The sequence below is a fragment of the Panulirus ornatus genome, chromosome 47, assembly GCF_036320965.1.
Source record: "Panulirus ornatus isolate Po-2019 chromosome 47, ASM3632096v1, whole genome shotgun sequence".
Taxonomy (NCBI): Eukaryota; Metazoa; Arthropoda; class Malacostraca; order Decapoda; family Palinuridae; genus Panulirus; species Panulirus ornatus.
In genome coordinates, this window is record NC_092270.1 from 8,879,685 (window position 1) to 8,907,594 (window position 27,910).

Sequence of the window (27,910 nt, forward strand, 5' to 3'; positions counted from 1 at the left end):
AAATCGTAAATATCTTGTAGGGCAACAACAGGTGACCTAAACCCTGAAAGCCATTTTCCACAAGGTTTAATAATGATAATCATAACTGATTATAATAATCATTATCTTCAGTTAGAAAGAAAATTTCCAAGTCGACTTTTGACCATGGCCGTCTAGGGATAAACACTCTATGAATGACTATTCAGTTTCACAAGCGGTGTGCTCAGCCATATTCTAATCTATCATCAACCTTTACTGCCTTATTATACCTTTCAACCTCTAATCAGGCTCCCAGACTAGGTGATACCTCAGGCAACCATGCTGCCTTTTTTATCATTACTCATCATTAATGCACATGAATCATACGAGAGCCAATTACTGTAACAGCCATCAAGGATGAAAAAGCCAATTCGAGACCAGGAAAGCCGATTCGAGACCAGGAAATCCGATTCGAGACCAGGAAAGCCGATTCGAGAACAGGAAAGCCTATTCGAGACCAGGACTTGTCCTCTGTGTGTACAGTACAATGGATCGTCGCGTTCACAACGCGCATTGAACAGTTCAACTTCGAACAGCGGATCATATGAAGTTATGCAACGCTGTTGCAAATTCTGTGGTATCACCATCCCAAGTGAATGTGATTATTAATCTAATTATTTCCCGGTTTTCATATTACTTAGGTGAACGTCAGATTATCTAGTAACTGCCGGAAAATGAGTGTTATTATCTCACGAAGCCCATATCCCCCATAAATTTGTGGGTAACAGAAAAGTAAGAGATACAGGGTGTAGAAATTAATTAGGGTTACTCATATGTCTGTAGATATAGATTTTTAAAGATCACAAAGGTTATATAAAGGAAGAAGTAAAGATACTGATGTTAGGAAGAGAATTTCCAATTGTGGAGTTTGAAGATGGTTTTGGTTAAGTCATTTGCCAGTTGAGGAAGAGGTCAGATCAATACAATTCATTTATATTGCCCTTGACATGACGAAGACAGCTTTATATATTAAATGTGAATGGAAGTGAAGGCAGAATGAAATTCTAGGAAGATTTTTGCTCATGTTCTCATATGTTCTGTCGCTAATGCATGAAGCACCAAACAGACTAATAGGCATTTAAGTGCTCTCATTTGTAACATACTGGTTGAAGATTGTTCAGAGGGCTGAGAATGGCTTGGGAATCAGATGGAATGAGGGAACAATTGGAGTTAGCAGAATAACTTCGATGCTTCGTGGATCCTTCGAACTCTGTATTCATCCTCGCCCAGTTGTTGAGGCATACATACCTCCCTCTCCTTTTTAAAGTATGATAGCCATTTAGCCAGCCAGCTACAACCAGCCTTTTTTTCATGCCTTTTCATGCCTTTTTTCATGCTCACGTAAGGAACCATAAGTAAACGCTAATTCACAAAGGCCATGTCATCTGACTAGTTTTCAGTGCTCTCATGGTCTTGAGAAATGGAACGGATATTTATTTTGGATACATAAATCTGGTGTATGTGGTCTTAAAAGGTTTTGTTTAACTGATGGAAGGATCTCCTGTGATGGGAAGGATAATGTCCCATTACCATAACAGTGATAAGGTTCAGGAGCAAATCAATAATGGTAAGAAGTGATAAATCACATATCAATTCTGGTAGTCATAAGCCAACCTGGGATAGAAAACATGGCCTCATTTTCCATGACTTCAAGTTTAGTTCGCTTATTAAGGTCACGTAGATGTAAGACATAATATGGACAGGATATAAAAGGCTTTACCTATATTGGTTGCAACTCCAGCCTCGCTATCTCAAGTGCATTTTTTTCACTAACAATTATCTTTCTTAAATATCGTGTTTGTCAGAATTCATGTTACACAATTGGATGGTACATGTAGTCTGCAGATATCATTAAAAACCTGTAGCTTTGACACAGTTCACCTGCATTGCTGAGAATGTGGTAAGGTACAAAAGAATCAATCTCTTTACATATCTGATGAGTACCTCGGTTTCATCTGTTGAGAGGACTGGTCAAAACTGCACTGAAGACTCGGCAAATTGTGTGAGGAGGTTTTACAACCACTGTAATCACTTACTTCTAACAGTATTCCCTAAAAATGAACTGATCTCCCGTTTGATTTTATCAAGACACTGGCGTAGGCTTAAGCATGTAAACGCTTCTTGTGTACGACTTAGTGCTCAGATCTGTATGATAACGAAGTTCAAACTTTGGATTATGTCTATTTGAGGGGTTAACTTCCTTAGCCAACTATTTTATGATTACTGGGCTCTTAGTAAAAACAGCGGAAATACATTACCAAAACGGGTTCTTCTATATTTGCACCTTACCGCAACTATGAAAATAAGTACACTTTGATGAAGACATTTAACTGGCGTGGTTCTTTTTTTTTTTTTTTTTTAAAGCGCTAGAACCTAATGGCCACTCAGTGGTTTTAGCATGAAAAAAATATCAAAAACCTTAAATCTCTTTATAAAAATATTTGTCTTTGGTTGTTCCATCTGCTTCCACGTCTTCACCCCCATTAATGTGGAATTCGTGGACTTGTCACCTCAATATGGAAATCAATTTCTTGGTGTTTTACGAAGAACCAACGAATAAGAATTTCCAACACATTATTCATGGTGTCACTGAATCCGGTTATAAGGCTAGACATTTCACCACTTTATATGAGTTACGATGTTTTTGAATGGACGGTCAATAGGTCGGAAATTTCACCACTTTATGTTAGTTACGATGTCTTTGAATGTACGTAGGTCAAGAGGTCGGAAATTTCACCACTTTATATCATTTTCCGTCCCTGAATGTACAGTCATAGGGTCAGAAATTGAAACACTTTTGCCTTTATTGCAAAGTCTGAATTCATAGGGTCAGAAATTGACACATCTTTATTGCAATGTCTGAATGCAATCATAGGGTCAGAAAAGTAAACACATCTTTTTATTGCAATGTCTGAATTTACAGTTAAAGGGTCAGAAATTTAAACTTTATTTCTATTGCAATGTTTGAATGCACAGTCATAGGGTCAGAAATTTAAACATCTTTGAATTGCAATGTCTCTGAATGCATAGTTATGATATCTCTATATGGAGAATCAGTGTTAAAATTTTTCAAGACACTAGATATGAAATGTCTCAATGGACAATCAAAAATACATACATCATTAAGGTCAATAAAACTCAAGTCATAAACAAATACACTTCTCAGAATTTATTTGTCTCAGGTTGTGTACTGTACATCACTGACAAATAAAACTGTCATTATATACTAACATTAATTGTTAAAGCAAAATCATAAATGACTTAAAACAGAACAATGGGGCAATAGTCACACACGTTCATAGAAAAAAAGTTATACATAATTCTTTATGAGGAAGTTTCCTCTTCCCCACTGAACACTTACAACAAATAATAACAAATACATGTCTGGGATTTGAAATCATATCAATACTGGGTACGAAACTTAACCTACAGCCATTAAACTCAAAATTTATGTTTTCAAATTGAAGTGCAATACACCAAAATGAATATAAAAAACAAAGCCAACTGACATAAAATCACAAATATCCAATATGATAAATAATTTCATTGCAACCCCCTATGATGGAACCCTCTCCCCACACTATGAGTGGGTGATTATGATGGGGTGTGGGTGATTGTGATGGGGTGTGTGTGGTCCACAGTGCATCGTCTGATCGTCATAAAAATGGAAGAATGAACTACGGACTGCCCGTAGTTATACATCTAAGTTTTTAGCATCATTCTACTTCTCAGGTAATTCTGCTCACACACACACACAAACACACACACACACACAAAAGTATATTGCATCCACACAGCTCACTGACACACGGTCAAACCCGTTACTGCGATTCGTCTAAGGTTCAGTAAAAATAGTTACAAAAAAAATAAAAAAGTTGGTAAGACTTTTTCTCATCGTCTGAGACGATATCAGCAGTTCTTATACACTGGAGAACATTCATCATTGAGCTGTTAATCTATAGATTAATCCTCAGTGCTGAGATTACCAAAATATACTCACACCACTGTCTAAGCGAATCATCCACTGGAATCGTAAAATCCGTACTGTTAATCACCATTTATTACAGCAAAACTAGAGTTGGTCACAAATGCCCAACCCATCATTTGACCCAGCCATACAACACGGTACGGTAAATGCCAACGCTACATGTATAAAACAACACGAATTTCCCTATACAATAAATAAACACTGTATTCTAGCAGTGATATGTCTACATTATTCAACCTTACCTAATTTTGGCATTAAACAGGACTATGTGATCCTGAAAACCATCACATCTTAGCAAGATGGGATGTAAAATATTATATACAAGAACTTATATTAAGTAACCGATTCAAAATTTCTTAAACACGGAGCTTCCTAACAACAATTCAAACAATATTGTTTCTAGTTAAAAGAAATGTTTGACATATTTTATTAAACACATCATTCCAAGTATCATATGTGAAAATTATCTATATATACAATAATCAACCTAACTTGAAAATGGATATAAATGGGAACTTTATATTCTACGTTACGTGTCTAAGATCCTAGCCTTTATGAACTTAATTCTAAAAACAATCTATTAATCTGAATACACCATGAGACGATATGAGATACAATTCTTTAACCATGGAAGTCGGCAGCCGCTGTACAGCTCTGGGCAGTGGGGCACGCGACTGTCACTTGCAATTTTGCAAAATTACAGATGACGGTGGGGTTTCAACACGAACGTTCGATAAAAAAAAAAAAGGACAATAAAATGGGTTATTACAGTAAGAAATCACCCCATGAGAACTGTGGTTCACTTGACACTCTTTCAGGGACACGGAATCAAGTTACTGCATTCATCATGACACAACAGTTGGAAAGCTATGATGGAAGAAAATAATGGGATGGAGCCCTCTGGGCCTCAGACCTGGGACTTTGGAGCTTACTAGGGCCAAGCCCTGTGGAAGGTGAGGATCAGAGCGGGCACCAGGAGAAGCAGGAGTGTGGGCGTGCGGGTGGCGTGGGCGCCGTTGCAAGAGTTGCCCCAGCAGGTGAAGACGCAGGCGCGGTATTCCCTTTCGTCGCCAGGCCGCGTCACCCACTGGCAGTAATTGCCCCAGTCTCGCGCCGAGCAGAACCGCTTCGTACCCAGTTCACCTGTACCAGTAACAACTGTTAGTACAACGCGAAATCATGCCTAACCATTAATAAAAAAAAAAAAAAATGAGTTATGGGTTGTGGCTTCCCTAACATTACATTAGTCCAGTCGTTACCCAGGGTTAGGTTGAGCGATAAAACGACTCCAGGAAATATTTCTATACTGTATCTATAGCGGCTATTGCACATGTACTACGTTTTGAAGCAGTCGAGATATAACTGCTATAAGATAGAATAATAATAATAATAATAATAATAATAATAATAATAATAACAATAATAATAATAATAATAATAATATAATAATATTATTATTATTATTATTATTATTATTATTATTATCACAACCTCAGAACCTATTCTCCAGGGGCTTCGACAGCTCCTATACTGCCCTAAACTCTGAGCAAACGTAAGATGGACTCCTTTGCAGCCTAGTCATTTGATAAGAATGTACCCTTGCGACAGGTGACTTTTCACTCGCGGTGGAACCTCACGCCGATGGAGTCGGGTTACACCTACAACCAGGAAATAGATATAAACAATACGAGATCAAGCTAGGCTTTTAGTGTGGGACACTTTGGACACAGCTCACCTCTCCTAGGAGTGACTAAATTTTGCACCCGTCTTTCCCAGCGACGAATCAATAGCCTTCCGCTTTATACACTCACATGCTATCACTTCAATCACCCCTTTCCGTCTGCCTCGATGGTGCTTCCTTTTCTATTCTAAAGGCATCATTTCGGTCACTGCTCTCGTGAGCTGTCTCCATGTGTCCAAGCCTATTAAGAACCTGTGGCACGCGAGTGGCTGGTGCTTCACCCTAGTTTTTATGCTGGAGACCTCGGGCCAGGTATACACACGACAACCAGAGTCAGTATTGACCAGCGGCTGGCCACGTAGGTCGCTTGTCCTGCCTCCCTCCCCAAAACATTACCTCTGTACATCCTGATGGAATACACGCGTATACACCGCTGGAATATGAGACGTGTACACTGTTCGAACATGTGTACTCTAATGAAACAAAGTTTTATACTACTGAAACATCAGATGTATACATTGCAAAAACAAGAGACGTGTACACTACTAAAACAACGGAGAAAGTTTACATTTAAGTCGCTTGCGTCCAACGGTTCGCCATAGGCTACAGCGGGAGGAAAGTCAGCTGCTGTTGGTGTCGCCACCCTGGCTAGCCAGCGGGTTAGAGGGGGCGTTAATGAGGTGCGGGACGGAAAATTCTCCCTCCCAAGATTATCTAACGGTTGATCGAGCTTCTCGCCTCCTCGTTATCCGGATCATTAACCATTTACTTTATCCGTGCAGAGTCCGGGGGCTGGGGATGAAAGGGGTTTGCTATCACCTGCGCCTTACACAATGGTTTCGGAGGTGTTTTAACATCCACCCTCGAATACAGCTGGGTCTGGGACCAGTCATGTTCGTCTCTGCTAAATCTAGATATGTTTTTTAAGAATATCTGGGCCAGTCTGGTACACTCTGGAAACACACATGTTGGCTCTTAAAAATGTCTACATTCTACATTCCATAATATTTCTGATGGCTACAGACACTGTCATGATCCAATTTTTTTTTTTTTTTTTGGGGGGGGTCTTGTGTTTCACTACTTTCTATTTTTGAACTTATTTCTGAACTTAATGGGAACTTTTGATTACACGGGGAAATATCTTAGGGTCATCCACATCTCTCGTGTCAACAGCGAACTACTATTTTTGAGCGTGTCTCGGGCACCAGACATCACCCTGGATATCCCTAAGTTTATATTTGCGATGCACATCTGTCCGTCTGTGATCTCTAGGGAACAGAGATGCAGGTCCTTCAGTCGTTACCTCTGTGCTTCGAGTCCCCTGACGGTATCATTACAGGTCGTGAAAGTGTCTTAGAACACAGCTCTGCAGACTGGCCCACCCTGAAAAGTGACGTGATATGAAAGCACACACACACAACAGTATTCTACTGGAGAGAATATTAGCAGTGCCTTGAGGGGGGAGTTATCACGGAATGACAACTGGATTGGGGAGGAGCCTACATCACCCCAGGTGAGAGGAGAAGTAAGAGCAAGTGGGTTGCCTCACCTGGGGGAGGATATGGAACAATGGGGGAAGGGGGTGTACTCCAAGGGGGACAGACAGACAGGTCTCCTTGGGGCACAAATATACAAATAGAAACTTGAAAAACAGTTTAACAAAAGTCAACGTTGTTATAAATGCCAAGAGTGACTGAGCAAAACAAACACGTATACACACAACCAGAGAATGTAAAGCCTAAAATATATTACAGTGGTTCAAGTGATACAATTATAGGAGCATAGGCTACAGACCAGTCATTAGCCATGCATACATGACAACGAAGGACAGAGCTAAGGAATCAAGAATAATGATGGACGAAGGAAGGAGAGAGCATGCATTCTACCAACAAAAGCAAGGACAGGAGAGAGTGGGGGAAAATATATAAGAGATAATCTGTGAAGAAAACGGGACTGTGCTCCAGCAGGGATGGGGGCGGAGGTGTGTGTTGTTGTGGCCCTGTTGTCATGGCAACCACCCTGTCGCTATCACAAGCGTAACCATGCAGAACACACGGTCTGTGTTAGCAGGTGTGTGTGTGTGTGTGTGTGTGTGTGTGTGTGTGTAAGTGAAACATTTATACGCTACTGGAACACCTGCGACGTTACCTACTATATATACAGAGAACAATTCATGTCTTTTAACGAATAGTTTTCGGTCCCGTGGTGTCCAAGTGTTTTGCTTCTTACGTATCTAAGATTTTTCTGGTAATAATAATAATAATAATAATAATAATAATAATAATAATAATAATAATATTCTTTTTCATAATTAATATTACAAGCCCTAAGAGCGTCATACCCGTCCCTAACACAAGGTATTAAATCAATATTATATAAAAAAAAGGAATATATCCATATACCTGTTGGGTAAATGTATACACTGATGTAACACATCACAAACACACAATGCTAACACAAACAAAAGCTGGTCATGGCAGGAGAGACGCTGGCCAGGGAAGGACGGAGGCTGGCCAAGGTAGGAGGGAGGGTGGCCAAGGAAGGACGGAGGCTGGCCAAGGTAGGAGGGAGGGTGGCCAAGGAAGGACGGAGGCTGGCCAAGGTAGGAGGGAGGGTGGCCAAGGAAGGACGGAGGCTGGCCAAGGTAGGAGGGAGGGTGGCCAAGGAAGGACGGAGGCTGGCCAAGGTAGGAGGGAGGGTGGCCAAGGAAGGAAGGAGGCTGGCCAGGGCAGGAGGAAGGCTGGGCAGAGGAGGGAAGATGGCCAGGGAATGAGGGAGGAGATGGCAAGGGAATGAGGAAGGCTGGTCAGGGAAGGAGGGAAGATGGCCAAAGCTGGAGGAAGGCGGCCTAGAGTAGGTGGGAGACTGGCCAGGGGAGGAGGAACGTTGCTTTGGTGTCCCGACAGTACTCCTCCCATGGTTGGCCATCTTCCTCGGGAACGGCTCTCCTCGCTGCTTGTAAAGCTGAACTTCCCTGGTGGCAGCCAGACCGTCCTTTTGTGTGGTATGTTTAACCAGAGGTGTTCCACAAGGTACGGTGCTGGGGCTGCGGCTGGTTCTTGTAATCAACCATCTGTGCAGTAAGGGGAGTTCTACATCCGTGGATCCCCACCTTCTTTTAAGCTTTCTAACCTTTCATGAACTTTACTCTTATTCATATGTTGGTATTACATAGACTACAGAAGTACAGCACTTCATTTTTTTTTAGCAAATTTCTTGCTTAATTTCATGTCTTGGCCTTCGGTTGTTCTTTCTCTGAATCCTTCGAAGACCTATGCACTAATGATGTAATCAAACTGGTTCATAAACTTCAAAGGCTATGATCAAGTCACCCTTTACTCTTCTCCCTCCCTTGGTGGGCCTCTACAATGTGTCGATTATAATGTCCCTCTCACACAAAGCTTCACGAAGCTTATTTCCAGCGAGATAATATTTTGTTTCGAGGTATCTTACCGTGTTCATTCTCATTGCTCTGTATTCTCTCGGGTTAAATTTCACCAGCGATGTATCAGAGCAACTCTGATGTTTGTCTACGTCCCACCGTAAGCTGATGCAATTACCATCACTCTTTTCTTCCCTTCTGACCCTAGTAGCATCATTCTGCAAATATATTCTGGTAGACCAATCCTTCCGGCAAGTCATGTGTACCTGAACCAAGTAAAATGATGGCCACAGAAGTAAACCCTGTGGCACGCCAATGGTGACCCCCCCCCCCCGACCCATTTATAGAACACTCCTAGTGGGTCTGGTGCTCCATTCTCCCACTGCAGCTTTCTATTCCTGGAAGGAGTCACCCCTCTTATCCCTGGTCCAATTTCGTTACCAGCCCCCCCTATGGTCAGTGTCACATGTTCTTCGGCAGCCCACTTCCAAACATTCCACCCAGCATTAACTCTTATCTGAGGATCCGTGTTGTTTCTTCCTTACGTAGTTAGTTCCTCCTGTGGTGTGGGACGGACTGCCGGCGCCCAAGATTACAAACCCACGCAGGCCCGTGCTGTCTAATGGTCAATAATGCTTACGACTATACCCTGAGGACCCGTGTGTGTGTGTGTGTGTGTGTGTGTGTGTGTGTCAGCTGGTTGCTGCAGGACACACTGACACCTTTTACCTGTTGTTGACAGCAATCGTCATGCCGCATACTCCAGGCCATGCATGCTGGTCCACATGCATCAGGATACATGCTCCTTGCCTAGCATGCTTTTCCACATGCTCATGACCATATGCTCCCGCCCTTGCATGCTCATCCCCATGCTCTGCGGGACAGATGCGGTTCACTAGCCAGTCGTGCAGCGTTGCCATGCATGGAAAGAAGCTCAGGATGTAAAAAAAAAACAAATGATGAAGATATCAGGCAGGCCCTACAATGTGTGTGGGTGGTGACGGAGGGAGACGGGAGCTCGGCCTGAAGTGTCAGGGGACGACATGCACTAGGCTAGGCTCATCAAAAAAATAAAAAAAATTACAATAATGTGCGGAGGGTTCAGTTTAGGGGCACCACTCTTTGAAATGTGGGGAAAAATACCTTTTCCGTAATGGTAGTTAAGTGTTTAAAGAATAGGAGTGACATAAAGTGACATTTTTCTTTATTCTGGGATGATAAGACGATGGTGGCGAGTGTCACCAACACAGGATTTATGTGGGGCTTATCAAATAACTAGATCAAACACTTGTATAAATCAAGACAACCTATGAACACCTTACCTAACCTCCCCTAACAGCCGAAAATCGCCTTAATTTTGAATGTTACATTCGATATATATATATATATATATATATATATATATATATATATATATATATATATATATATATATATATATATATATATATACATATCTTTTCTTTCTTTTAAACTATTCGCCATTTCCCGCGTTAGCGAGGTAGCGTTAAGAACAGAGGACTGGGCCTTTTTTGGAATATCCTCACCTGGCCCCCTCTGTTCCTTCTTTTGGAAAATTAAAAAAAAAACGAGAGGGGAGGATTTCCAGCCCCCCGCTCCCTCCCCTTTTAGTCGCTGGGAGTACAACCACTTGCTGCTCCGCGCGTTGACTGGTTTGCTGCAGCAAGAAATGACCAGCGACTGGACGTAAACAATAATCATCTATATTCAGTGAGGTTTTCCTAGGATTTCTTGATTTCTACCCATGTTCTCCCTAGTTTATTAACTACATATTCATCCTTCTTTTGATAACCTTCACCACTTTCGTCTACTTTATCACGCTCAATCACTCTACTTTGTAAACGATAAACTAACCCAGTAAAACTATCACTCATATACCGAAGTTAAAAAGAGTGGATCTCCTAAACTGATAATCTACTTAGTGCTGTAGAGGTTACAGTGGTCTAGGGTACAGTAGTTTAGGGTACGATGGAGCAGGGTACGGTCGAGGGTACAGCGATCCAAGTTAGGGTGGTGTAAGGGCAGGTGGGTCCAACCTTCGAACATGCCAGTGGTCTTGACGCAGTAGCGCGCCTCGAAGACATGGTCACAACTGCCCGAAGTGAGGAGGGTGACAGCTGCCTCGGCCTGATGGTAGTCCGTATGGAAGTGCTCCGGGCAGTACGGGTCTCTGTTACTGTCACACTCGTAACACCTCAACCCCGATGCTGTAACACAGGCAGGCGTTACTGTCAGAGGCACGACCACGGTGGAAGAACTCGACTGGTCGGCGGCATGGGAGCCGCCCGACACTTTGCGGGACAGAAGAAGGTTAGTAGAGAATCACGGTTAGTTGTTAAGCAAGCAAACTACATACAGCTCCAGGTTAGTAGTGCTGGGGTTCCCGCCATGAGCACCCTCGCCACGGGGACATGGCTGAGAAACCTGGGGATTACATGCAGTCCCGGGATGTGGTATAGCCTAGCCGACGGCGGCGAGCCACAAGCGGAGGGGGCCCGTGCCCTCCAGGTGAGTGGGTCTGGGGAATCCCTCCCCGAGAAAAACCATCAGGGTTAGTTAGTAAGCGGCTCCTGCTGCAGGAGGGAGGCCTCGTAAAGCAGCAGAGAGAGAGAAGGACACACCTTCGAAGACACCCTGTCATCTTGACGCAGTACTGCGCCTCCTGCACGTGATCGCAGGAGTCGGCGTAGAGGACATGGTGCTGAGGGAGCGACTCGGCGCACGTCCGCTCGCTGGTCGAGTCGCACTGGAAGCACTGTATCGCGGCTCCTGAGATGACCAACACCATTACACATCTTTACAACGCCATGTCATGCAGCCATATACAATTCCTGTAACTCTAATAAACCTTAAAAAAAATATTAGTATCAGGAAAGAAGTCAACATGTACAAAGGCAAAAAATTAAACCACAAATTTAAATAATAATTATGAGGTAAGAGCACGAAACCTGTAACATTCAAATTAATAAAAGTCAGTAGATCTTCATACAATAAATTTAAAAAACTGAGTCTTTCTTACCTTAAAACAACTAAATACTTATGTAAAACTCTAGACAATAAAATATAAAACAAAAATCAGATCAGAAAGTTACAAGGTGTCCTATATATATATATATATATGATTATAGTGCACAGAAATGCGCACCTTCATAGAACATACAAACCTCCAACAGCCAGGATCGAACCCGGGACCCCTGGGCAAGAGGCGGGAATGCTAACCGTTAGGCTATGGGCCTAGCTAATTGGAAATCACTAGAATACTATGTACTCGAATACCCTTCGTCTCACGTTGGTGAGCAACGGGGTCTACACCGGTCTCATATATATATATATATATATATATATATATATATATATATATATATATATATATGATATCGTATACGTATAAATTTCATCTTGAAAGTCTCTAGGCCTCCTGTACTAAGCCAACAAGCCGTGAGGTGACAGGGGAGTCGTCTGCAACCTCTCTTCCCACCTGGACTAGTCCGGGGGATGGCAACGGCAGAGGTTATGAGCAGCCAGACACAGCTCATAACTTCCAGGTCAGAGGCCACGCACTTCTTCCCGGGGTTACCACCGCCTCCCACACACACTACCCCCTCGTCCATACCAATACGGTACAGCACCAGAATGGCTTTCCTTAGAGTCAGACGACCTACTTTAACTAGTGTCACACGTCCCTCCTTAACTAGTGTCACACGACCTTCCGTAACTACTGCCAGACAGACGAAGTTCCATAACTGCCGTCACACGACCATCCTTAACTACTGTTACTTAACCTACCTTAACTGCCGTCAGAAAACCTTCCTTAATTACTGTCAAACCACCTCGCGCAACACAACCACCAAATGACCTCAAGCAATACAAACTACTGTCGGACGACCTCGCGCAACACTCAAAACTTACAATCATGGTAATCTGGCTGGGAATCCTGCCCCGATCACTTGGCAACGAATATCAATTTCATGATGATGTGTTGAAGTGATGACGTATGTGTCGGAGGGGGTGGAGGAGGTTTAAGGAGGAGGCTAGTGCATGGTGGAGATGCTCAGCTTCCGCAGCTCGAGTGTGGAGACTAGGAATCGATAACCACGGGTGCTCGAGGGGCCTATGGGGTGTCTAATGGCGTCGTGCCCCTAGCCTTAAGGGCCCAGGGACGTCGTGTCCCTAGCCTTAAGGGTCCAGGGACGTCGTGCCCCTAGCCTTAAGGGCCTAGGGACGTCGTGCCCCTAGCCTTAAGGGCCTTGGTGATCCAGGGATGTCGAGTCCAGGCCCGACTTCCCGGGCGCCACAATAACCCACACAACCAAACTCGCCTTAAGACCTTCCATACTCTGGTCCGGGAGAAATATCTAATAACACTAAAACAAACATGAGCCACCCAGAGTTCCTGGGGGGAGGGGCTTCTTCATTACGTGGGGACCCAACCTCATATAAAGCATGAGGAGCAGAATGAGGGAACACGATGATGAAAAACTGGGGCTATGTGGGGGGTGAGGCGAGAGTGTGTGTCCCCCCGCTGGAGAATGTGGTAGGGGAACCAGTGTCCTTACCGAGCCAACTGGAGTGTTGGAGTTTTGCCAAAAAAAAAAAAAAAAAAAAAAAAACGGAATATGTATTCATTATGTGATGGCGAGTGGCCCAACAGACGATACGCTACACACCAAAGGTCGAAAAACTGCGCCATTATAACTTATATACTTAACTACACCTCATAAGAGACTGTTTACAATGAGCAAAGTTAGGCTACCGTTCAAATATCTCGTGAGAGGCGGGGAAAAAATCAGTATAGGTAATGTACGGGAATAGTTGTCTTTACAATTCACTGATTTTACGCAAGTCCAATAGTGACATAGTGTGTGTTGCAGGGTGTAAGAGCCATTCTGATGGCAAAGTTTACATCTTGTCTGTTCAATAAGAGGATGATCATAAGGAGAGTATCCATAGCCTAGCCAGAGCTGTGCATAACAATACGGTGGCTGGTGATCCATATATTGGAGCCATATAATTTCAGCAAGGTTTTGTGTCCCTATTATGCGTTCTGAACCCAAGATGAGAAGGAATCCTTGGAAAATGGGTTTTAACTGCCAAACAAACCAGAACGAAAACAACGATCGAATCTCATTGTCATTTTCTTCCTATTGACGCAGCTGTCTGGAGGGAACTCGTACGAAAATATTGTTAGTGTCAAGCCAAATTCCTCGAGATTTCCTTCCCTGGAGAGACTATAATATCTGACATTCATCGTATGGCTCTTCACAAACCGAATGCACTGTGTGCTTATCTATCTGTTGGACTCTACATCCGATGACTTGTTTCCTACTGTTTCGTGGATATGAATATAATGTGACGAATGTAAATCAGTCAAGGATTGCGAAAATGAAGTCTGCAGCGGACGTATATAGTCCTTTCATAACACATTTTGGTATTCACATGTATCATCGACTTATCATCTTTGTATAAAACTTTCTCGCGGTAGTTTTAAAGAGCTAAGAACAACTGGTTGCAAATGGGTTCTCATGACTGTAATACAGGCATCTCGCCGTATCATTGAGGTCCCTTGAGAATAAAACCTTTTGAAATCTGAACGGCCTCAAACTCCACCTGCTGCCTCAGTCCTACTACGACCCCAGCAGGAACGTGAGGTTGAACGGCCAGCGATGACACGGTCTTGAGAAGAAATTATTCTTCGCTGGTAACGCCATCACATGACGTCATATGGCAGCTTCGTCCAGCGAATCGGTTTTCAGTGCATATTGTTACTCCTCTCGACCCTCTCTCATTCTTAACATGCGATCTAATGCAATTGATTCCATTTTTTTTTTTTTGCAGTATTTTCGTTGACGCTTTCTATACCTACTGCAGTTCATGAAGACAGCGGGTGTTGCCATCTACCTCTACGTATGCATCACCCACACATGTTGGTTCCAGGACCCGCCTCCTTGACCAACTACTAAACTTTGCATAAAAAAAAACTGTTCAATAACTGGGTGGGAAATATCTTCCCTGTAAATGAGAGCAGACCTGGTGATAATCGAAAACACAATCCTATATTTATAGGATAACTTGGGTAATAATTCATCATAACTAGAGCGATATGAATTTCAATCCAGGAGGGGTCCTGTCCACTCTACATGATTTAGCCTAAACCGGACGTTCCACCTCCCACACACACCCTGTACATACGTCAAAGATTAGGTAATTCAGAAAGCGTATTTCTAATATTCCATGAAATTAAAACAACTAAAACATTTCGAGTGACAAAGGTATTTCTAATGTTTCCGAAACAAAAAAACATATTGCAGTTCACGAACAAAGCTGGTATCGGCGTCTTCTTGTCACTTGTACATAGGGTTTTCCAAGGCCCTGAGGCATGAGTCCTGGCTGGACTGAGGACCCGCTGCACTGACCTGATAATTATTACGTAAGCGTCTTACAGGCGCTAACAAAGGACGGGAACTAATCGTAGATTTGTCGCAGACCTTCTACATCCGGCACACATATCACCAGTGTACAACAAAGATCAAGTACGTCGGTCTACTACAACATGAAATCAAAATAACTAAAATATTTCGAGTGTTGCATGTATTTCTGATGTTTCGCATACAACAAAAAACTAAGAAAAAATTGCCAGAAACGCTAAAGTTACGACCAGTGTAATCAACTGGCAATATGCGAAGAGTGCAATACAAAGATAACTAATTCGTATGAAATGTAGCATTTCACTTTTACAGTCTTTATGAAGACTGACAAACCGGTGGCGCCTCGGATAGATGACGTACCGCGTCACCCAACACTACAATGTGAGTCTAGGTACGATGGCGCTGGAGGTGTGCTTGTGGTGTGTTGGTAATACTCCGTTCAGCTCGGCAGGGTGGTAGTCCACACAAGACTGTCATGTTCACACCACAACATCTCCAATTGTTATGATGACCGTAGTGATGGCTCGAGATCATGCAAAGTCTGCAAAGTCTCGAAGGTAAATACTTTTACTATCACAGATCTTTAGCTATCTGCTCACTAACTGCTCGTTTAATCGTTATTATCAGCAGGTATTGCCAGACTCCGCTTGCTATAGTTACATCAGCAGCTGGGAGTCAGCTTCGTGCCTCCACAAGACTGTACCATTGAAAATGGACGGAAAGGAGTATTAGTCTAGTCAAAAGTAGTCCAACATGACCCTGCTCCTTATTGGAGTGCAGCCTCGAAGATGAATGAGCCCTAAAAAGGAACAGAGAATTGGGCCAGGTGAGGGTATTCCCTCAAAGGCCCAGTCCTCTGTTCTTAACGCTACCTCGCTAATGCGGGAAATGGCGAATAGTTTGAAAGAAAGAAAATAATAATAATAATAGTTCCCTCAGGCAGGGTGGCAGGTTTGTCAATATAAGGCTTATTGCCTCCGCTTGGCTAACTCCTTCTACATTTATGTTATGAAAACTCAGCCAATGTCAACATTTTTGTCAGTTAATAATCTCACCGGGTTCACTATTCCACAAACAGGACTCGCAGGCAGAGTCCCCATTTTACTTTTCTTTTCCAGTTAGAATATTCTAAGGAGGATATCTTTTAAGATATATACCCGCGTCTGCTTATGGAAATTCTAAACTGAACTTTCCAGAAGCGAAGTATTATTAGGCGTTATGTACTAAGCATTATTTCCAGCTGCGCAGACTGGGAACTGGAATGAAGAAACCGCCCCAAAAAATATTCCAATCCATAAACATGACCACACATAATCAGGCGTACCACCCCTGAAATCGAGGAAGTTAGATATCACTGGCAAATCTTAGATTAGACTCTAGTAACTCTATTTCAAAAGCCGTAAGGCATGACTAAATTCTAAGAACGCCATCAAGCTAAATTTTGTTTACCCCATCTGGAAGTGACTTATTATACATCAACCAGCCGCATAATACGCCGGACTATATACACGATTTTTTCATATTTTTTCATTATTCATCTACTTATCTAGCTTCTCTATTTTGATCGGTTAAGTAAAGTGTAGGTATACGACCTCACCACACACACACACACACACGGATTGTGGCAGCCATTACTGTACCGACCCAGGAGTGGTGTTCACCTGTGTGAGTCTGTTATCAAACCTAACCCACCGCCAACACCAACATGCAGACACACACCCCCAACACCACCATCATTCTTTCACTGTACCATAACAAAAAGCTCCAGCATCAAAACCATCGTCAGTTGTCCGCCAACAAACCCAACCATGCAATACCCTTGCGTCATAGGTAATTTCCACGTGAAATCCTCCAAGCGTAATCCATCCTTGCATATATTCCTAGCAATCCCCATAATCCCCTAGCAATCCCTACAGTTCCTAGCTATCCCATGAATCCAGTCTAGAACTAAACCGTAGCATCTCATCTATAAACCAATTCCCTACAGAGAGGACCCGACTTTAACTGCCTATCCCCTTCAAAATCCTGGTTATAACAGAAACTATCCACGTGGTTATCCAGCTACGAGACCCTACCTATATAACCTGTCCCTTACGAAGTCAAACCCTACCTATATAACCTGTCCCTTACGAAGTCAAACCCTACCTATATAGCCTATCCCTTACGAAGCCAAACCCTACCTATATAGCCCATCCCTTACGAAGTCAAATCCTACCTATATAGCCTATCCCTTACGAAGTCAAACCCTACCTATATAGCCTATCCCTTACGAAGTCAAATCCTACCTATATAGCCAATCCCTTATGAAGTCAAACCCTACCTAAATAAACCATCCCTTACGAAGTCAAACCCTACCTATATAGCCCATCCCTTACGAAGTCAAACCCTACCTATATAGCCTATCCCTTACGAATCAAACCCTACCTATATAGCCTATCCCTTACGAAGTCAAACTCTACCTATACAGCCTATCCCTTACGAAGTCAAACCCTACCTATATAGCCCATCCCTTACGAAGTCAAACCCTACCTATATAGCCCATCCCTTAGGAAGTCAAACCCTACCTATGCAGCCTACCCCTTACGGAGTCAAACCCTACCTACATAGCCTATCCCTTACGAAGTCAAAACCTACCTATATAGCCTCATCCCTTACGAAGTCAAACCCTACCTATATAGCCTCATCCCTTACGAAGTCTTAGTTCTCTACTCATAGAACCAAGTAATATTCTCCATTCTCTTGGTACCCCGTACCCTGGTTACTAAAATCCAAGCTTATAGACCCTCTCTCCACAGATCCCTGGCTATACAACCTCCTGCCGGGGAAAATCTTAGCAATAACACGACCCCCCCCAGCAGCAGCAAAGCCTCACCACGAAGACTGACGCCACATTTCCTGAGCCCGACACCCGACCCGGATGGCAGACTCTCGCTTTCAATAGGAAGCCGTCCAGTTCGCCTGATAGCTCTCTCTCTCTTTTTAAATCTTTCTATATCACACTGATGCCTCCGCGCAGCTTAGAAAAGGCGTTAGGTGATGTGAGTTTTATATTTTTCCCCTCCCTCTATGGCAGACTAGTTTACGTGACTGGCTCAGGTTTGGTTCACAGACTTCAGTCAACAAGAAACAGTTCTGAGTGTTTCCCACATGCTTGAAATCATGATGATGCGGTTTCCGAATGCTTCGCTAAATGGTAGATTTACTGTCCAGAACCAAGGCTAAGTCAGGTTAAGCTAGGCTGTACGCATACAGCTTAGGTTCTCCGCACGTATATATATATAGAGAGAGAGAGAGAGAGAGAGAGAGAGAGAGAGAGAGAGAGAGAGAGAGAGAGAGAGAGAGAGAGAGAGTGGGTAGGGTGGGGGATTCTCGGTGGGGAGGGAGCCCCTGGAGCGTTGGAGGGAGGAAGAGGGGGCGCCCACGTAGCGTAGAAAGGTTGAGAAATGTTTTTGTGGTCAGCCATTGTCAACGCAGAGTGCGTGGCAGTCCTGTTACCTCTCCTGTATGGCCACAACAATACAGTTTATTTAATGTGTAAATGATCTGATATTTATCTAATTGATTCATTTAATGTGTAAATGGTCGGATAGTTTTCATACTGTTGTAACTAAGGATATATATATATATATATATATATATATATATATATATATATATATATATATATATATATATATATATATATATATATATGTTTATTTTTTCAATATGACCCATGACTACAAATTGCTCCGAAAAAAGCCGAAATTGGTAATTGCTCATTACTGATGCCAAACAACCTTCCTTGTCAATTAAATCAGTAACTTGCCTATTAGTAGCCACAAGAACCTCCAGTATACAGCCTATCATCACACCTCCAGATTACCCGAGTGGGCCCAGCCATCCAACACTTCCAACATAAGACAAAATCTGTTTATTTTAAGCTGGTTAACTGACCTTTACAACAGTCTAGTGACAAAATAAATCTAATCCCATCCATGTATCCGACTTCTTTTTGTTTTTTCGGATAACCGGCCATTTCTAGGCCCCCGTTAAAAGGTCGGATAAGAGTTTGTTTATTACAATGTCGTTAGAAGAAGAAAAAAAAAAAAAAGTTTTTATGAGCTAAATTTTTTGGGAGCCTGGCAGCGATGGGGATTAGTTCCTGTTCTCCACCTGTGATGGCTGCTCTCTCTCTCTCTCTCTCTCTCTCTCTCTCTCTCTCTCTCTCTCTCTCTCTCTCTCAAAATGCTGTTACGCGACCATGAAAGAAAATTACGAAAGGAGGCTCTATACATACAAGCAACGGCGATCAAAAAACTACACAGCTTACGGACGACCACAACGACGAGGCCACTACGGGACGAATTAACGAAGAGAGAAAAAAAATAAATAAACGAATGCATAATGCACTCAAAAGCGTCAATAAAAATCCGCCGGGAAACATATCGCCCCAGGGGCACGAGACAGTCCACCAGCGTGGCGAGAGAACACGACGGGGTCCATCAGAGGGATGTAACACATGAAAGTTTACACAATAGTGAGGCAGAGACTCAATCAATGGCTGGAAGCGGGTCAAGTGACGAGCCCCGCGGCTGCCAGGGGGGAAATGGACGTTACCTGCTGACGAGCCCCGAGGCTGGCAAGGGAACGGACGGTACCTGCTGACGAGCCCAGAGGCTGGCAGGGGAAACGGACGGTACCCTGCTGACGAGCCCAGAGGCTGGCCAGGGGTAAACGGACGGTACCCTGCTGACGAGCCCCGAGGCTGGCAGGGGGAAACGGACGGTACCTGCTGACGAGCCCCGAGGCTGGCAGGGGAAACGCGACGGACGAACGGTACCTGGTGACCAGTCCCCGCGGCTGCCAGGGGAAACGGACGGTACCTGCTGACGAGCCCCGAGGCTGGCCAGGGGGAAACGGACGGTACCCTGCTGACGAGCCCCGAGGCTGGCAGGGGAAACGCGACGGACGAACGGTACCTGCTGACGAGCCCCGAGGCTGGCAAGGGAAACGGACGGTACCTGCTGACGAGCCCCGAGGCTGACAGGGGAAACGGACGGTACCTGCTGACGAGCCCAGAGGCTAACAGGGGAAACGGACGGTACCTGCTGACGAGCCCCGAGGCTGCCAGGGGAAACGGACGGTACCCTGCTGACGAGCCCCGAGGCTGCCAGGGGGAAACGGACGGTACCTGCTGACGAGCCCCGAGGCTGGCAGGGGAAACGGACGGTACCTGGTGACGAGCCCCGCGGCTGCCAGGGGAAACGGATGGTACCTAGTGACTAGCCCCGAGGCTGGCAGGGGAAACGCGACGGACGAACGGTACCTGGTGACGAGCCCCGCGGCTGACAGAGGAACGGAAGGTACCTGCTGACGAGCTGGCAGGGGAAACATACAGACGAACGGTACCTGGCAACGAGCAACCCCGAGGCTGGCAGTAAGATCTATTGTGATAATTAAGCGTTACTCCAGGAACTACGTACATCGGTGTCCCCCCGCCACCTCGGCAAGCCCTCTGATCCACGACATCAACACCTCCTGCAAGTCTCCCGGGTCACTACGCCAACACCTTCTGCAGGTTCTCTAACTCGTATGATGTGTAGCTTAATATTGCAAGAATCGTGAAGTATAAACTCGAGCCTCACGCTTGAGGATGACGTTTGCCTCAGGTTTTATATATATATATATATATATATATATATATATATATATATATATATATATATATATATATATATATATATTTTTTTTTTTTTTTTTTATACTTTGTCGCTGTCTCCCGCGTTTGCGAGGTAGCGCAAGGAAACAGACGAAAGAAATGGCCCAACCCACCCCCATACACATGTATATACATACACGTCCACACACGCAAATATACATACCTACACAGCTTTCCATGGTTTACCCCAGACGCTTCACATGCCGATTCAATCCACTGACAGCACGTCAACCCCGGTATACCACATCGATCCAATTCACTCTATTCCTTGCCCTCCTTTCACCCTCCTGCATGTTCAGGCCCCAATCACACAAAATCTTTTTCACTCCATCTTTCCACCTCCAATTTGGTCTCCCACTTCTCGTTCCCTCCACCTCCGACACATATATCCTCTTGGTCAATCTTTCCTCACTCATTCTCTCCATGTGCCCAAACCATTTCAAAACACCCTCTTCTGCTCTCTCAACCACGCTCTTTATATTTCCACACCTCTCTCTTACCCTTACGTTACTTACTCGATCAAACCACCTCACACCACACATTGTCCTCAAACATCTCATTTCCAGCACATCCACCCTCCTGCGCACAACTCTATCCATAGCCCACGCCTCGCAACCATACAACATTGTTGGAACCACTATTCCTTCAAACATACCCATTTTTGCTTTCCGAGATAATGTTCTCGACTTCCACACATTCTTCAAGGCTCCCAGGATTTTTGCCCCCTCCCCCACCCTATGATCTACTTCCGCTTCCATGGTTCCATCCGCTGCCAGATCCACTCCCAGATATCTAAAACACTTTACTTCCTCCAGTTTTTCTCCATTCAAACTTACCTCCCAACTGACTTGACCCGCAACCCTACTGTACCTAATAACCTTGCTCTTATTCTTATTGTTGACTGGTTAGTAAGGTTATTTAATGTATGTATGACTCATGGTGAGGTGCCTGAGGATTGGCGGAATGCGTGCATAGTGCCATTGTACAAAGGCAAAGGGGATAAGAGTGTGAGTGCTCAAATTACAGAGGTATAAGTTTGTTGAGTATTCCTGGTAAATTATATGGGAGGGTATTGATTGAGAGGGTGAAGGCATGTACAGAGCATCAGATTGGGGAAGAGCAGTGTGGTTTCAGAAGTGGTAGAGGATGCGTGGATCAGGTGTTTGCTTTGAAGAATGTATGTGAGAAATACTTAGAAAAGCAAATGGATTTGTATGTAGCATTTATGGATCTGGAGAAGGCATATGATATATATATATATATATATATATATATATATATATATATATATATATATATATATATATATATATATACACATATATATATAATGGGCAGTTCCGATGTAAATAGTGACGTCGATCATAAAACACTGCTGTTCGGTCAACGGCTTCGATCCAATACGGTGTAAAATTTGACGCAAACCCTCGTCCTACATCCAATGACGTATTTCGATAAAGTGCAAGTTACGCACCGTATATAATACGGCGAACGCATATCAACGCGACAAATGGCAGTGACGCATCCTTAAGGACGACCTCCGGCTGTTTTGTATGAAGAGAAATCTTTCTTGGGCCGATGGGAGTGAATGGGTGTGTGTGTGTGTGTGTGTGTGTGGAGAGAGAGAGAGAGAGAGAGAGAGAGAGAGAGAGAGAGAGAGAGAGAGAGAGAGAGAGAGAGAGAGAGAGATCAAGCGTGGCGTGTGGGAGGCGCCGAGCGCAACATGGGGGGGCTGGCTGCTGGCTACCTGTCTTATCCGCTGTATCAATGTGGGATTATTTCTTTTTCTGGGTCTCTCTCTCTCTCTCTCTCTCTCTCTCTCTCTCTCTCTCTCTCTCTCTCTCTCTCTCTCTCTCTCCCTCTCTCCGAGTATTGATTGGGCAGCAGTGCCTGATGGTCTGGAGTGAATGGGGAGTGAGTGTGCAGGACTGCGTCCTACTGCCCAAAGCCAGCCCTGGTGTTCATTCCGGAGCTTGTGGGACGAACGGATACTCCTTATCACATGCGACCTCGTCTTCTCACTCGATACACAAGAATAGACCAGTGGGTTTTACCGAGAAAGCACGTATGTACTCAGGTAATCAATGAACCAAATATGAGAATTACTATCCAAAAATATAACCACGCATATACATCGTAATCAATGTCTAAGATATAACCACGCATATACACCGTAATTAATGTCTAAGATATAACCACGCATATACACCGTAATTAATGTCTAAGATATAACCACGCATATACACCGTAATTAATGTCTAAGATATAACCACGCATATACACCGTAATTAATGTCTAAGATATAACCACGCATATACACCGTAATTAATGTCTAAATTTTTACGTAATGAGACGCGAGGTCGCTGAGAACTAACAAACCAATTAATGCCGACATATCAGCCAATTAACCAATCACTGGACCTATCATGGTTATCTGCCAATTAAGACGTCAATTACATTAAACTACGTTGCTGAATGATATCTCGAGTCTGAGGCATCCCGCCACAAACACACACAATGGTAGCAGATTACAATGACAACTGTGGAGAGTCTACTGAGTCTACCCCAGTGAGACTTTTCCTGACGTAAGATAAAAAAAAACTCTATGTAAACATTAAACATGAGAATAAAAAAAAAGACACAGAAACAAGTAGAAAATACAAACTTATTCAGGTGACCACCGAACTTAAACTAACCTTCAACAAATACATATTCTTGAAGGTTTAGTTTTGTTTAGTTATTTCCAAGTATGTTATGAACACTTGTTCCAATAACCGTAAAGACAGTGTACTGACATTAACAACACCCACTAGCCATGGTTGTAGTCGATAGGATACTAGCTTATAGTAGACATTGGCAACAACCATCGGAAAGCCTAGTCGTAATTAAAATTAACGGTGATCCTAGCCATCCATCCTAGCCAACCAACCACTCCCAGGACATCCATATGTAATAAGGCAAGGGAGGGTCAACATAACTTCCTGTCAGTGTATGTGGAGGTACTGGCTAGTTGGCTGGCTAGCTAGCTAGCTAGTTGGCTGGCTAGCTAGCTGGCTAGTTGGTGCTAGCTAGTATTGCCAGCACCAACTCAAAAAGAAAGGATCCCGTCACACACCAGTGTTGCCACCAGCGAGTCAATGGGCCACACTATCGATTGCGATGGCGAGCCTTTAAGTGAGTACAATACTGGGGCGGCCATGGCTCCTAGTGTCGATCGCCCTGGGGACTGTGGTCGTCAAAGGCATGATGCCAAGTGGGGAAGCCACAGCTCAGCAGCCATGAAAACCAAAGTTTGCTGAATGTATATGAAATATATATATATATATATATATATATATATATATATATATATATATATTGGGAAGAATCACAATTTTGCGCGTGATCAAGATATTCCTATGAGTCCCCGTGGACGCATAGGAATATATATATACATATATATATATATATATATATATATATATATATATATATATATATATATATATATATATATATATATATCAGGAATCTCTCGCTTGCCAAACGAAATTGTGATCATGTGAGACGTGTAAACACAGCTACGGCGGGGGTTGTAGGGGAGATGGTGTGACTTGCGAAAACATTTGCTAGAGAATTCAAGTGCATCTTGGCCGTTCCTTCGCGTCCAGTGACGAATATAATTAAGGAATTCTTTCCTGTGTTGTGTGTGTCAGGCTTTGCATCTATCTGGCTCAAGTATTACCTGAAATGAATACCTGAAAACGCCACCGTTAAAAAAAAAAATAATAATAATAACGTGTAACAGCCACATCATCGCTTTTCATAAATCAGTTATTTTTGTCTAAGACAGGCTGGATAACAAGACATAGCGCCATATCATTTTCCCAGCGAACACGAAGCACTTTTGCGGAAAACTTGTGATCATTCATTGAATACTTCGCCCAAGGGATCTGACGTATCCATCCTCATTAATTGTTGAATGATGTTTCTCCCTCGCCTGGCAACAAGCGATGGACTTATATATTGCCCTGAGTGTTTAGTACGAGAAAGACTTTCATGAGGTTTCGAAAATCTACGCGATCGGCTTACAATCACAACTCCCAATTGTACCCAAAAGCTTTCACCATCACACACCACAATACCTCATCATCACTCACCCCTTCAGCACGCGATTAATACACCGTCACTATCCACCAACACCACCAGCACCCGGTGGTTCACCCTCATTAATCACCAACACAAATGTGCAACACCAGCACCCATTAATCACCAACACCAGCTCACAGTGGTTCATCGTCATTAATCACCAACACAAAAGTGCAACACCAGCACCGAGTCGTTCACTGTCATACACCACCAACACCAGCACACAGTCGTTCACTGTCATACATCACCAACACCAGCACACAGTCGATTCCTCCAACACCAGCACACAGTCGTTCACTGTCATACATCACCAACACCAGCACACAGTCGTTCACTGTCATACATCACCAACACCAGCACCCAGTCGTTCACTGTCATACACCACCAACACCAGCACACAGTCGTTCACTGTCATACACCACCAACACCAGCACACAGTCGTTCACTGTCATACACCACCAACACCAGCACCCAGTCGTTCACTGTCATACACCACCAACACCAGCACACAGTCGTTCACTGTCATTCATCACCAACACCAGCACACAGTCGTTCACTGTCATACACCACCAACACCAGCACACAGTCGTTCACTGTCATTCATCACCAACACCAGCACACAGTCGTTCACTGTCATACATCACCAACACCAGCACACAGTCGTTCACTGTCATTCATCACCAACACCAGCACACAGTCGTTCACTGTCATACACCACCAACACAAAAGTGGTTTCCAATAGGGCCAGATTCAGATGAAAACCCGGGCGGTCGAGACCACTAAGGGCGTTACCCTTGATCATTAACATGTGAGGACCAGCATGACACACTCAAAGCCTCCCCCTCTCTCCTCCGCCGCCATTCACCTGGACGCCGACGCGCTTCGCACGATCCACCGTCAGGCTAAATCAAGCGAACTTTTCGTGTTGTGCCTTATGGGATATGATGCTCTCTCTCTCTCTCTCTCTCTCTCTCTCTCTCTCTCTCTCTCTCTCTCTCTCACCTACAGGCATCTCTTTCAGGACGTAACCGGTTTTTATAAGGGCATCTGTACCTAGCGAGAGCGAGAACCTGCCTGTGTATCCGAAAAGGACGCTGTCAGTTACCTACCACCCTGATGGTGGTGACGTAATGCGGTCGTTACGCACGCACCGCCCACACAGCGGTGCGAACGTGGTACATACAGATGGTACCACTTCACGGTGCAGTGATGGGCGCCACAATGGTACAGATGGTACCACTTCACGGTGCAGTGATGGGCGCCACAATGGTACAGATGGTACCACTTCACGGTGCAGTGATGGGCGCCACAATGGTACAGATGGTACCACTTCACGGTGCAGTGATGGGCGCCACAATGGTACAGATGGTACCACTTCACGGTGCAGTGATGGGCGCCACAATGGTACAGATGGTACCACTTCACGGTGCAGTGATGGGCGCCACACTGGTACAGATGGTACCACTTCACGGTGCAGTGATGGGCGCCACACTGGTACAGATGGTACCACATCACGGTGCAGTGATGGGAGCCACACACACTGTGACTACCACGGGAACAAGTTACCCCTATGGTACAGTTGGTACCAACACGGTACCAGCGCCCGGACCAGTCATGGTATGTTGAGGGTCTCCCAGGAGAGTCGTCTTCATCAGGTCGACCCCAAAAAAAGCCTCGTCTCAACACGAGACCAAGACTTGGTTTCGCTGGATATTGACTTGACTGCTGCCGCTGTGGAGTGGACTTGGCCGGTCTCAAGTGACTACTCCAGCTGAAGTTTGAGCTCGGAACCTGCCGGTCTGGCTCAGGACTGAACCGCCCTGTGTTTTTGCCTTTCCTACAACTTATATATATATATATATATATATATATATATATATATATATATATATATATATATATATATATATATATATATATATTATCCCTGGGGATAGGGGAGAAAGAATACTTCCCACGTATTCCCTGCGTGTCGTAGAAGGCGACTAAAAGGGAAGGGAGCGGGGGGCTGGAAATCCTCCCCTCTCGTTTTTGATTTCCCAAAAGAAGGAACAGAGAAGGGGGCCATGTGAGGATATTCCCTCAAAGGCTCAGTCCTCTGTTCTTAACGCTACCTCGCTAACGCGGGAAATGGCGAATAGTATGAAAAAAAAAATATATATATAAAATGTTTTGCTACATCTGACAAATGTAGGATATATCATAACCTAGAGCTCAAAAACAAGGGGTTGGGAGGGGAGCCAGGAAAACTGAAAACAAGAGATAAAAATCTAATCTTAAGAACACTTTGTCCAAACTAGTTGAAAATAAATTTTCAGCTTTTGTTTTCACTTTTCCTCATCATCTCATACAAAATGGTCACTGCTGGATTACATCCATATATATATGTATAATGTTATATGAATATATATATATTTTTTCATACTATTCGCCGTTCCCCGCGTTAGCGAGGTAGCGTTACGAGCAGAGAACTGAGCCTTTGAGGGAATATCCTCACTTGACCCCCTTCTTTGTTCCTTCTTTAGGAAAACTAAAAAAAAAAAAAAAAAAAAAAAAAATCAGAGGG

General features: G+C 43.9%; 1 protein-coding gene across 2 annotated transcripts in view; it reads right to left on the reverse strand.

The window, feature by feature from the left end:
* Nucleotides 1-3,164: 3,164 nt before the first annotated feature.
* bou (glycosylphosphatidylinositol anchored membrane protein boudin) overlaps nucleotides 3,165-27,910 on the reverse strand; it is a 29,805-nt gene continuing 5,059 nt past the window's right edge. Inside the window, exons 2-4 of one of the 2 annotated variants that reach the window (XM_071689679.1) lie at nucleotides 11,710-11,859; nucleotides 11,127-11,297; nucleotides 3,165-5,149 (exon numbers count right to left, since the gene is read on the reverse strand). In XM_071689679.1, coding sequence (XP_071545780.1) covers nucleotides 4,938-5,149; nucleotides 11,127-11,297; nucleotides 11,710-11,859 — 533 coding nt within the window. In that variant the 3' untranslated portion in view covers nucleotides 3,165-4,937. The remainder of the gene's footprint in view (nucleotides 5,150-11,126; nucleotides 11,298-11,709; nucleotides 11,860-27,910) is intronic. The other variant, XM_071689678.1, reaches the window with a different exon arrangement.